We start from the raw sequence: 13,346 nt of genomic DNA on the forward strand, positions 1-13,346 counted from the left end.
TATTTATTTTTTTATAGAAATTATAATAAACAGGAATAAATTTTAAATAAAAACCTATAAAAATATTACACTGGACAACGACGGTGCTAAACGAAAACCAAATCGTCAAGCTGAGGAAAAAATTATATAATTTCGACGACAATTTAAATATCCATTTCGTATCCCGTTCGACAAAAAAAATTGTTCGCCCATAACTTTGTTCGTTAATTAACTATTACATAGAAGTTTGCAAATCTGGATCACTTTTAATTGCTATTGATTATATACAAGTATACATTTAAAAATTTATTTTACAACACAAAATACCAAGAGCACTTAAGTTCATCATATTTAACCGTATATATTATATATATATATATTTTTTTCTTTACAAACATTTTTTTTGATCTCTGTGACTATCAGTATCGAAAAAACCCTGCTCCTCGACAGTGACTATATTTGTTTCCTTTCGTTTTTGGTACAACATTTTGTGACTCGTCATTATTTACATCGGTCATTTCTAACTAGTTTCAGTTTAACGGATATATATACAGAGTGGGCCGTCCGGAGAGCAAAAAATTCCACTATGGCGGGCATGCTGATTTTTCGAGGTTAAATAAAATAATGACGCACCACCCTGAATACAAAGTCCGTCACAAACTTTATTTAAATATAGACAGGAGATAAACAAATATAAACGTTTATTTAGTAGGGTAACGGGGAGACAAGCATTAGGTTTTACGTTAAATATGGATTGAGCTAGATAAAAATTTATATTTGTTCACGTATATGGTAACACATATATTTTCTTCAATTAATATCACAAAATTTGCTTAAGCCAAATTCATGGACACTCCATAGAGGAAGAAGAGGTGATTTCTGGGATAACATGCGGAGCGATGGGCTTAAAAATATCAAATTATTTCCCATGTAGGCATTGCTTTATTCCATAAAAAGGTTTTTCCTTTTAATTTAATCTTGGTGCAATGGAAAAGTAATTTAAATGGTACCTTACATTATTCCTAGTAAACTATAGAACCCCTAAAACCCACTAACGTAAATGATTTGGCCTCTCGAAAATGAATCTGAGATCACAAAACTTGGAGCTAATAAAAGTTACTGCCAAAACGGACAACAAAACCTTAAAATTACAAAAATACTTTAAGGTTAGAAATAATTTGGTGATATTAATGGTGCTCACTGACTGACGCGGTGCTGAAGGAAAGCCAAACATTATTTTGACAACTGACCAAGGTTCTGTCAAATAAAGAGACACCATAATATTGACGTTTACTTTATAATAGTTTTACACTGATGATTACTTCATTAAGTATAAGTTTCTTCCTGAAGTTCTTGACTAACTTGCTTTATACTGGAAGCTAGACTCGTCAACTTATTTTGACATCGCAAATGTCATTTAACAATGCAACCAACTCACAGTATTTAGAGGTTATGGGAGACTTTTCTTGTTTTGGAATAGTGCTTATTTATAGTAGATTAATAAAAAATATACAAGAATTAGAAGAAGAAAACTGCGCTGCCCTTTGGTGCTGTTCATTGATTGCTGTCTATATATAATATAGAAAGGAAATGGTGGGTCAGGTTTTAGCTAGAAAATAGAAATGAAGGAGAGTTAAAATTTGTTAATAATTTTTTTTTCAAACTCCCACAGGCTGCTGTAACACTTTTTACAAAACTTCTGGATTCCTGCTGCGTCCAACTTGCTAACGTTTCGCCAATCATCCGAGACGGTGTTTATGGTCGCCCATTAAACCCGGCTCCCCTCAAAGAATATAAAAGCTTTGAAAAAGCAAACGGGATGATTGGCGAAACGTTAACAAATTCGATTCAACAATAACCGACGCAGAAAGAATCCAGAAATTTTGTAAAAAAAAACGAGATAGAAATTTTCGAGATGAGATAATTGCACATGATAAACTTATTGTCATTTTAAGATTTTGTCAGGGTCAAGAGTATACTATTTTTGCAATTATTTCAAAAGTTTTTGTAAAGTAAAAACATTTTTATTGTTTTATGACTTCGATTATAATTATGTTTTGTGGTATGGTAACATAACGTTGCTTTTTTGTTAATTTCAACCATTGGTGCCGTAATAGAATAAGTTCTATAATTTCGTGTATAAATTTATGAAGAACTTCGTGAATTTGTTTCAGTGTTTGATATCAAAATGGTGCTTGAAGAAATTGTCAGTGTTAAACTGGTCCATTCATTTAAGTCGAGTGTGGTAAAAAAAAATACACCTGCCGCCCCATTCTTCAAGCGAAAGCACCTTCCACGTTCGATGCCCTACAAGGAATGTCCACTAAAAGAAAAGAGACATTAATAAAATCTACGCTAACCGCGGACTCATCGCGCGACTCTCACAATTCACTCGATTTTATTTGTGCCGTTTATTTTATTCTTCGAATGTGATACAAGTGCCGCAAACAGAAATAAAATTAAGTGAGAGAATGGCGGGTCGATGCGCAGAACGCTCTTGTGGCGCTCTTCGCGGGCCGATTAAACGCGAAAACTTTAAAAAATGAATTGAGTTAACCAAAAATTTGCGCGCGCGTTTAACCGGCGCGACCCACCGTCATTTTTTTTTATACAATTCTTATTTACACCACGTGGTCGTAAAAATTTCAACAGGCAGTCCTTTCCGGTTTGGGGTTTATCAACTTGTGACCCTCCGAACTGTCCGAATCACTCGTCTCCCCATCGCTTATCGACACCACGTTGTAATTGCACGTCACCTTCGGCTTTTTGATCGACACCCTACTGTAGCCCCTCTGCTGCGGCTGCACGCTGTTCCTCTGCGAATCAAAAGCGACCAACTAGTAATTTACATCTCAGGTCCGAAAAAATACGAATTACAGTATCAAGGGCAGAGCTGACAACCAAATAATACATAAAACGAAGGTTAGGATGATCATATCAATTAATTCCACGTAACAAGAGCGAGAGGACAAAAATCTGTGATCACAGAACACATCTGATAGGGCAAAATTGGTGATCATGAGTGTTTAGGGCGCGAAAGACGAAAATATTGAGGCTTGTCAAGTCTACTTACGATATAGTGCCAAATACAAACGAAATATTACCTGCAACACCAGAAAAATCACTATGAATAATATGATGACGCAGAGGCACGCTATAATAGCCAGACCGGTGATGAAATTGAAAGGGTTGACGAGTTGCAAAGTGGACACCGGCTGCGCCGACAGCAACAAAGCCTCGACGTTAATTTTCCGCTTGTCCTCCACTATTTTGCATTCTATAATCATTACAAATTGAAAATTTTAAAAATTTTAGATTTAAGTAGACAACATGAACATGTTTCCTGCCTAATTGAACCCACCTTTTTTAGCACAAACAGAAGAATCTGCATTATAACTTGATAATTATAAGGACTTGTAACAGTTATCAGGATCATTTATTTTTATAGATACCTAGCATTTGTATAGTTTGGTTTAATACCTGGACAATTCCTGCAGGCGTAATGACACTTTTGACAACCGTATTCCGTCTTGTAGTAGTTTTCGGGACAGTCCGGTCTGCATTCGCCGTGCAATAACAACCAGGCTTTGGGACAACTGACGCACTGGTCCTGAGCCGGTCCGCTACAAGTCTTGCAGCTCATGTAACACTTGAGACACAACCCTTTGTCGCTGTAGTATCCGGTAGCGCAGGCTGAATGACACTCGCCGCTTTGAAGCTGCAGCCCTTCCTTGCACTGGGTGCAGTTTGTTCTGGCGGCGCATCTCGAGCAAGTGTGCAGGCACGGTTCGCAAATCTGGCTGTCTTTCGCCTGGTAAAAACCTTTGTCGCACTGTGCGACGCACTTGGTGCCTTGGAGGATCAAGGGACTAGCGCAGGAGAGACACGCCCTCTCTGTGGGTCCGTCGCACGAGTCGCAAGTCGAGTGGCAGGGTTTGCACAGTCCACTGTCGTAATACTGATCTGTAACGAAAAGAAAAGTTGCCTGTTTTTGCTGGAATTATCGACATTGTCACAACGTACCGACGTCGCATTTATCGCTGTTCTGCGTTTGACATCTTCCTTTACTGTTGACCTTCCAGTCGTCCAGGCAGGAAGTGCAGGTGGTGACGTTACATTCGCTGCATCCTGGCGGACACTCGACGCATTCTCTTTGGTGCACGTCGGCGTAGTGGTGGGCGGGGCAATCTTTGCCGCAACGTCCTTCGTGCCACAGTCTGCCAAAGGGACAAGAAACGCACTGGGAACTGTTCGCGCCAGAGCATGTTTCGCAGGACTTGTGGCAAGGCTCACACCTGAAAATTGTTTTTTTGTCATCAAAAATATCCTCCAGAACTACATTGCTTGTAGGCAACAAGGTAAACTAACCTGTAGTCTTCCGTTTCGTGGGTATTTATGGGACAAGCAGCTAGACACTTGCTTTGATACAACAAGAGGTGATGGTCGCAGCTAGTGCAATGGTCGGGACGGTCTTGGCAACCGGCACAATTCGGCTGGCAAGGAATGCAAGTCCTATCGGCAAAATCTACGACAAAAATTAAGCGTCTGAAACGGTAAATTAATTAAACAACCGAGACTCACTCTCGTAGTATCCTTCAGGGCACTGTTGGAGGCAGATGTCTAAGTCGATGACGTGTACGTGTCCCGGCGAACACGACAAACAACTCTTCTGATCCGGACCGGTGCAAGTCTCGCAAGCCTCGTGACACGGCTGACACACCCCTTGAGAATCACTGTAGCTTCTCGGCGGGCAGGCGCTCACGCAATTCCTTCAAAAGACCAAACGTTCAAGCTATTCATTTAACGAAATACATTCTACTCACTTATCCATTCGTTTATTCTTGCACGCTATGCACTTGGTGGGTCCTCCGCCGAAACAACCCTGATTATCGCACTGTTCGTCGCAACCCTCTTTTGTTTCCTCGTCGAAGTCGATCGAATTGCTGTTCTCCCTTACCCTGGTGTTTTTGCCGTCCAACGAGCTGACCGCTTGTTCGGGATCTGACCCGGAAAACGAGTAAACGTGGGGGAAATCATTGAAGCCTTTGAACACGTCGGCATCGAAGAAGTTATTGTTGACGGGTGTCACGGCCTGACCTTGAGACGGAAACGTGAACGTGTTGGTGGGGGATTTCCAGGGGGTCGATCGGATTCCGTTCGACGGACGAAGTCTGACCGGGTTTACGGACGTGCCGTAAAATATAAGCTGCCATTTTTTCAAGAGGCCGGGTTGGTTAACGTGTCTATTGCCCGAATTGATGATTTGAAGGTGCCATCGACCTTCCGCCTTCTCACCCCAGTAGTGCACCGACAAGAACGGCCAGTCATCGAAGTTTGAGCTCACCACGTCACGCGGTCTTTCGAATAACAAAGTGGACGTCGTGCCCATCGGAGATGTGAGCAAAATGCGTAGGTTGCCTCGGGGGAAGAACCTGAGCGAAATTTTACACTGGACGTGTTCCAAAAAGCGGACTTCATTTAGGGAGTTGCTACAAGCGTCGACCGTCATGTAAAAGTCCAAAGTGCTCCCTAAAATATATGATATTATACTCATAGCAGAGCAACAAATTTATTGATATAATGTCGACATAAGTAAAAGTTGAAAGACTCTTCTCCTCTTGTAATGATACTTTCAAGCTTGAACCAAGTGACAAAAAATGACAACTTTCTAGACAAACTAGGCTTAACAGATTACATTTGAAAAGAGATCCGTATTTCTGAGAAGAAAACTTACCATATGATGGACTAATTTGTCGGTCTTCCACGATTTCTTGACTCTTGCAGATATGTTGAGGAGGAACGGTGGTCCATTTCTCAGCAAGATTGACCAGGGCGCCGGCATCTATAAGCCCGTAACCGAACTTGTGCGACACTTTTCTGCTGACCCCGTTCGTCACCCAGCCGCTCTCCTTCTCTAACGGGGCGGACCTTGAGGTCAATACGACTAGATACTGCATGTCGCGCCAGGTCAGCGTAGGGTTCGCTTCGAGGGCGAGGGCGCAAATACCCGCCGCCAAGGGTGCCGAGGCTGATGTTCCGGTATGCTCCACCGTGCATATGTGATCAGGTCTAAGTCTGGCGTCCATGTCGACGGTGGCGACGCTCTTGTCGTGACCGGGCGTTCCGGAACTATATGTACTGGCCAATGTAGACGAACATTCCTCCAAGTACCACGGCTTGTAACTGTAAGGAGCAATATAAAAAAATTACGAGAACATTTTTAAAATTAAAAGAGAACAATAGATAGAAGTGGGCACGTCGTTTTGCTTACCCTCCTTGCGTTGCGCTCGAGATGCTGAGCGTGAAAATACTGTTGGTGTAGCCGTCGCAATTGCAAGAATCCGTGTGGCGCCCTCCATTGCCCGAGGCCCACACGAATATCGAACCCTTTCCTTTTCTCCCGCTCGTTACCCCATAAATGAAAGCCCTTCGGGCCAGAGGTCCCGGCCCGTCCACAGTTTTGCCATCGTCTTCGGGGCCCCACGACGCGCTGTAGATGTCTATGTGCTCGGGGTTGAGACCCAGCGCTCGAGCCTCCACGGCATCGTTCACGACTCCGTCTAACATCCTGACACCTGAAAGGAGAAGGGTGGGTGGTGTGGTATTTTTAAACGAAAATACGCGGGATAAAAGCTTCCCGGCTTAATTGTCCGTGAAAATCCCTCGGGAATAAAGTCGGGCGGGAGTTTCCCTCTGTTCTCTATTGTCTGACGGGTTTTCCGAGACCGTCGACAACAACCCCCGCGGGTGTGGTGGCGAGATACATGTTACCCCTCCGTAAAAATCTTCGTATAGTTTGGTCCGAATTATATCGCTGGTCATTTTAGTTGTTATAAAACCTCCATCCTAACATAGAGATGGCGCCTCTATATAATTTTTTTCGGCGTCAAAGGAGACAGAGACAATTTTGTCAGCTAACAAGGTTTTAGGTAGCGTTTTTTAGGTTGCAAGGGGAATAATTTTTAATGAATAATTTTAATGGTATCATCAATGGCGAGAACAAGTGGGCAAAGAAATAAAGAAAACACATTTGGCGAAAAAAAAATACATTTCACCATGGTGATACGTCAGTAACAGTTCGAATTGCTCTGTTCTCCACATTATTCGCCTGATTTAGCGCCCAGCGACTACGCTTTGTTCCCTAACCTCAAAAATTGACTTGGTGGACAAAGATTTGAGAGTAACGAGGAGGTTATTGCTCCTGTTGCGAGAGTTATCGATTTATTACTGTCGACATCAAAGGTCTAATTCGAACCAAACTAAACTCGTAAAATTATATTGTTGGAAGAGTGGGGGGTACAAAACGAAACGTACACCACGTCGGTTTAATATCGGAGGCCTCCGGGGACCCGATTGTTTTCTAAGAGCCGCTACAAGTCATGCATAACAAAGTAGCTCCACCAACTTCCCACCCCGAGCTTGAGTGAAATAACGGTCGGACAGGCCGAGCGGCCCTTGTATTTAATGGCCCAATTTTTTTTCTGCCCTGAAAAAATTACCTGTCCCGTTTAATACCGGTTAACGGGGGGGAAATAATTAACACGCACAGGTACGCCGCTACTTGTTTATGTCTCGGGGATGGACGCGCGCCGAATGTTAATTTACTTTTTAACTTAAACTCAATCCTCTATCCCCTTCTCCTATAACATCTGGTAAAATTTATGTATAAAAGAAACATTAGATCCTCGTAATAAAAAAACTAACATTTTTATAGATCCGGCTCGAAGGACCAATGTATGTCCGCGCGCCAAATGTGGGTTTTTTGAAATGATCATTTAAACCTCTCCTTTGAGCTTCAGTGCTATGGTCAAGGCTACACTTCTCCACTTACAGATACAGGATAGATATATTATGAAATGTTTGGGGTCATAGGAAATAGGTAAAACGGGGATGCAAGAATCCACCGGATTGCACCGTAGTTGCGGAAAAACGAAAACGATCTCCAAAGGCTTTAGAGCTGAAACCACAAAACATCAGATATGGTTGAGCTCTGTGAAACGGAAACGTTGAGATGAATCTGAGTAAGGCAAGAATGGACAGAATTGAGAATGAATTTATCAACTCACGGGTTTAGAGAAGAATGGAATGTGAGAATGCGAAGTCGTGTTCGACCAAGAAAGAGGTGGAAGGAAGCTCGATATTAAACAATTCCTAGACCTGTTGTTAATCATAAGAAGAAGAAGAACGGACAAGAGAGAGAACTGACGAAAATGATAATTTCGCTTCTGCAGACAATTGAATACTCGCGAATTAACCTGATTGGCTTAATATTCAGAGTTGACCCTACTCAAAGTTTATACACGGCCGAAACTCATTAGCCAAGTTTACTAAGAATATGTCGCCGGAGGTTTATTACAATCAACGTTTCTCTCTCGTCGATAAACCCTCCCTTAATCGTTTGATTTATTCCATCCCATACGTCTCTATTACCGATAAATTGAAAATTCAATTTCAGACCCGACACTGGATATGTGAGAAAATCCAATCAATCAAACAAACACCGGGGCGTGTTGTGATTCTTGTCATTCACGTCCAGATGTTATAGGTAATGAATTATTATTCCCCCAATCGAAAATGCAAATCGTGTCCCGCATTATCCGCGAGAACGATCATCGTTGAACTAACCAAAGGAAACTTTCCGCATTTAATCAATAAACCCTCAATAAATACCGTGTCGATTTTAGAAATGCTGTCGGCATTGTTGTGCATATGCATATGAGTTCGTCAGGGTTCGGTTCTTGACCCCAAAAAGTAATTACGATCTGCGTACCTATCGTTACTGGGTAAAAGATAAGACAGGGGCGAGGCAGTTAGTGTCTATTATCAGTGGCGGTATTGAATAACCTGTTTTACCGTTCGTTTCGCAAAAGTTTCCATTATCAAGAAACTTACAAAAAGGCCAATATCATCCATAAAGGATATGAAAGTAAATGAAAAAAAAAGACGTAGTGATTTTCTCACCGCCAGAACAATAGTGAACAAGATATAATAAGCAAAATATATTCCCTTTTACAAAGTCAGATTGTTCATGGTTTGCATATACTGAAAAATAAGCTAGAAGAAGATGAAACCAATATAATTATTAGCTGTGCCGCCCTCCATAGAGTTCATACCTAAGTTAATTGAATTAATGAAATTTTTCAAAAGTACTACGATACCTACCGACCCTACGATACTCTAAGATACAACAACATATCAACCGAAATCCATACATAGGAAACAAAGTGTTTTGATAATAATAATATTATAATATAATAACATCTGGAAAACGCTTCAACTAGTGTCGCGCTGAGGAACCCACTTTACTCAGCCGTAGGATATCATCCACTGACCTACTTAACTTTATAAAAGATTCCATACCTTATAATAAATTCGTTAAACAAAATTGTATTACAATAGTAGCGTTTCAAGAATTGGTTTTGGTACTTTTGTGCTCTTATATAGATCTTCATATCTTCTTTACCAGTGCTATGTTTAGAAGACAGTTGAGCAGTATAGTATAGTTTTGTACATTAAAATGTCAACAAAGCTCGAATACGAGGCATATTGGAAAAAAAGGAATGAAGGCAAAAGCGTGGCATACATTATCAAACGAAATGCCTAAAAACTGGCAACTGACTTCGACTTTTTAGGCAATATAATTTTTTTTCTAATAAATAGAGGTGCTGCGAGTCACACACTGACCGCTACTCAATAAATACGCTACAAAGGGCTGGATCGGAAAGGAATAATACAATCTTTTTTCGTCACTACCATTTGTTTACCTCAGAGACCTTGGAATACAAATAAACGCTCCGATGCGAAGTCAAAGAGTTAACGTCAGCGTATGGTAGTTTGCACAGATCGTGCAATTCGCGCATTACTCATTCTCTTTCCCGCTTTATCCGACCGGTCACAAACGAATCAAATACGATGTTTATTACAAACGTGGTATTCGCAAAGGGACAAATTTAAATTTCTGAAGCTGCTAAACAATTTTTACTGAAAAACTACCCAAGTAGATTTTTTTTTATTTACAACCACACCTTTACCCATCCCGATATTAAATTATACATTAATGATACGTTAAATGACAGACCTGCTTCGTTCTGCTAGACGTTCGACGGACATAATGGACCAACCAATTATTGACGACAAATCGTTCCCCGGACGTTCGTCGGTTAATAATTAAAAGGTCAGGCTAACGACCCGAACGTTATTAATTTGGAATTTACAATTTCAGTGCTGTTTGGATTCACACGATATTGCATAAAAAAGAGTTTGTTTCGTTCACGATTGGGTGCCATAAGGAAAAGTCCTGCGGGTTGCAAAGACAAACAGGAATAACAGAAATTGGTATGTTATTCAAGAGAAGGCGTTGATTTTGATTACCTATCGTGTTATTTGTTTGAAGCCACAACGTATGTGTGCAATGTGCTTCGGATTTTCGATTATATGGATTTCAACCTTAAAATCGTTCTTGTGTCATTTTGCACAGGAAACTAACTCAATGCGTGGACAAAATGGAAGCTTCGACAACAGATCAGGGTTGCCATTTTGGTTGGCATTGAAATCGAAAATTATTGTTTGCAATCGTTTAGCAACTTTTTCAAGATTTTGTTTTTGATATTTATATCATGTTTAAGTTAGCTTTTGTTAACATCTTCGCAAAATAAGAAACACATTATTTAAATTGTTTTTTCCTTCAACATTAGCCGTGTTTCTCAGCAAAACTTGCGTCGTAAGGATATCTCTCTCAGGGATTTGTTTGTTATTATTACAAATTAAGATAATTTATTAAAAAAAATAATTTCTGGTGAAGTATTCTTGACACCGGTTTAAGATCAATTTAGGTTAAGTTAGTAGCTGCCGTCAGATCGGACTAATAACGACTGTGCACCAATCAATTTGAGATTAAAGAACTTAAGGAATATAAATAACCTTGGTATCGAATATATTCGAAGATTCGTGCCGATTCAAATTTTTCCGTCAAAATTAGCTCAGAACCTCCGCTACTTTGCTACTACTTCTTTCCCTACAAGTTTCAGTTATTCGATTACAGGAAGCAATTAAAGAGAAACAGTTGATAACTTTCAAAAAACCGGTGGGGAGAGGGGGGGGGGGTCGATGCGAAACGAATTTTCGCTAGAAAAGCGGGGGACGCAAGCTGTTTATCTATCATTTCCCGCCGTTTGGCGATTAAACGGTAACTATCTCAATTTTTAAAACACATTCTCGCTCGTAAAAGAACTACACATTCGTAAACAAAGGGCATAAACGAGATAACAGAGTTGATATAGCGTTTATTGCGGACGCTAAACTCGAGCATACACATTTTTAGAATGTCGAAAGGAAAAAATAGAGTAAATTTCTCGTCCGCACGATAAATTACTTTTATGGTCTCCCGACGGCGGCGGGGGGGGGGGGGTGTAGGGGTGGGGCCGGAACCGCGAAGATACGGTTAATATAACGCAATCGTAAATCGTTCTGGTTATCCTAAACCAACCGCTCTATTTCGGGGTTGATACAAATCACAATTTGGAATATTCAGGCTGGTCAGGTATGGTCTGTTCATAGATATAATAAAGTGACCAATTGCTTTTGAATGGGATTAGCCAAGGGTGGTCATTATCATACATTGCAACAAGATTATTACCCAAAGCTTCGAAATTTAAATTCAGGTAAAATTGTGGTCACACAACACAAACGGCCACATTGACGAAAATTCCAACATCAACTGTATGGAAAATTGTGAATAATCCCATTTCAGAGAGGAAAAAAAGAAGCGATGCTGACATTTTCTCGAGTGTAGATGAAAGTGATGAAGATGTAATACTGCGTAAAATTTACCAGTTATACGAGGAACAAAGCGTGCCTACATTAGATATCTTAATTAGGAAGCTTGAAAAAGATGAAACCTCAGAACTACCTTATGGAAGTGTATTCAACACATGGGTTTTAGATTTAAAAAAATTGACAAAAGGCAAGTTTTAATGGAATCTTTTAGAATTCGGAAATAGCGACTGGAATATCTAGAAAAAAAAATAGGATTTACAGAGAACAACAAAGGCCAATTATTTACTTGGATGAAACCTGGTTCGACACTTATGATATCCCGGAAAAGGGTTGGGTTGACTCAACTGATGAGTGTAAAACAAACGCGCCATCAAAAAGAGGTAAAAGAAAAAGCAGAACAATCGTATATCCATATTGCAAATAATGTAGAACAAATAATAATTAGAAAAGGCGATGATAGCGATAGTGTTACTGATATATTATGTGAATAATTTTAAGTAATTTAAGTAGTAAATAAAAATAAATAAATATTTTTTAGTATCTTCCTAATAAAACCCCAAAATAATGAAATTCTAAACAAAGTACCGACCTGTCCGGCCATATTTCATTCTTACAGCTTGCCCGTGTCTTTCCTTAATTCGTATTTCTTATATCTATGAACAGACTTTATCAAAATTACTGCTCAAGGAAACTTGACCGGTTCCTTTATTTTGGATCGAAACTGTTGACATTATTATTTGGTCATAGGCTATTTCACTAAAGTGTGGAAGACATAAAATGGGAAATTCCGTCCAGTTCCGCTCAACTTCGGTGTTGGTCATAGGCGTACGTAAAAGTTAAAAAAAAAAGAAATCTCCACACTAGATGAGATTGTAATAGAGGGTTCAGTATAAGTAGTTCGTTGATAACTAGAAATCTTTTATGGACCATGGATTTAGCATGGGAAAATGCACTTTCACTGGAAAGCGACAGAGTTTCTAATCTTTCAATGTGCTCATATGTTTCCTTTCGCACCAGTTTTAAGAACATCAGGAAGGAAATCGGTAAGAACGACATTCGGTTACGTCATCGGGTTTATCAGTAGATACGACATAACTGGGACTGCTTCAAATCTAGTTAGCTGCTAATAAGTAATATATGTCTTTCCAGTTCTTGAATTAATGAAGAAGAAAGAGTCATTTGATTTATGGGTACTTGACAGTGTAAAAAAATATAATTAGAATAAAGAAAACCTTTAGATTTCAGATTAATTCAGTAAACTCGATCCAGATCGAAAAGGCCTGGATTTGTATTTGTCGATGATTTGTATTGTAGGAGGGAAACAAGTGACTGTTAGGGTTTAGAACAACTGGCTGCTTTCGTGTTTTTTACCACTAATCGACCACTATCAACTTCATATTTACTTGCCTAATAATTTCATTTATAACGAGATATGCTTAAGAGAGTTTCGGAAGAAGGGAACCAAATTCAATCGAAAATTAAATCCATTTGCAGACACTGCGAATTAGTGGATATTCAAAGTTCTTTTGAGAATAAAAAAAAACAAAAAAAAAACGCGCCAATGATTGGGTTTAAAATCCGATTTTTCTCAC

At 39.8% G+C, this 13,346-nt stretch overlaps 1 protein-coding gene across 1 annotated transcript in view; it reads right to left on the reverse strand.

The window, feature by feature from the left end:
* LOC132700616 (furin-like protease 2) overlaps nt 1-13,346 on the reverse strand; it is a 543,155-nt gene continuing 529,809 nt past the window's right edge. Inside the window, exons 7-15 of the mRNA XM_060668045.1 lie at nt 6,251-6,554; nt 5,714-6,162; nt 4,803-5,508; nt 4,561-4,748; nt 4,348-4,504; nt 4,003-4,274; nt 3,460-3,942; nt 3,084-3,256; nt 1-2,795 (exon numbers count right to left, since the gene is read on the reverse strand). Coding sequence (XP_060524028.1) covers nt 2,625-2,795; nt 3,084-3,256; nt 3,460-3,942; nt 4,003-4,274; nt 4,348-4,504; nt 4,561-4,748; nt 4,803-5,508; nt 5,714-6,162; nt 6,251-6,554 — 2,903 coding nt within the window. The 3' untranslated portion in view covers nt 1-2,624. The remainder of the gene's footprint in view (nt 2,796-3,083; nt 3,257-3,459; nt 3,943-4,002; nt 4,275-4,347; nt 4,505-4,560; nt 4,749-4,802; nt 5,509-5,713; nt 6,163-6,250; nt 6,555-13,346) is intronic.

This window comes from Cylas formicarius, unplaced genomic scaffold (genome assembly GCF_029955315.1).
Source record: "Cylas formicarius isolate icCylForm1 unplaced genomic scaffold, icCylForm1.1 PGA_scaffold_4__25_contigs__length_36172078, whole genome shotgun sequence".
Classification (NCBI taxonomy): Eukaryota; Metazoa; Arthropoda; class Insecta; order Coleoptera; family Brentidae; genus Cylas; species Cylas formicarius.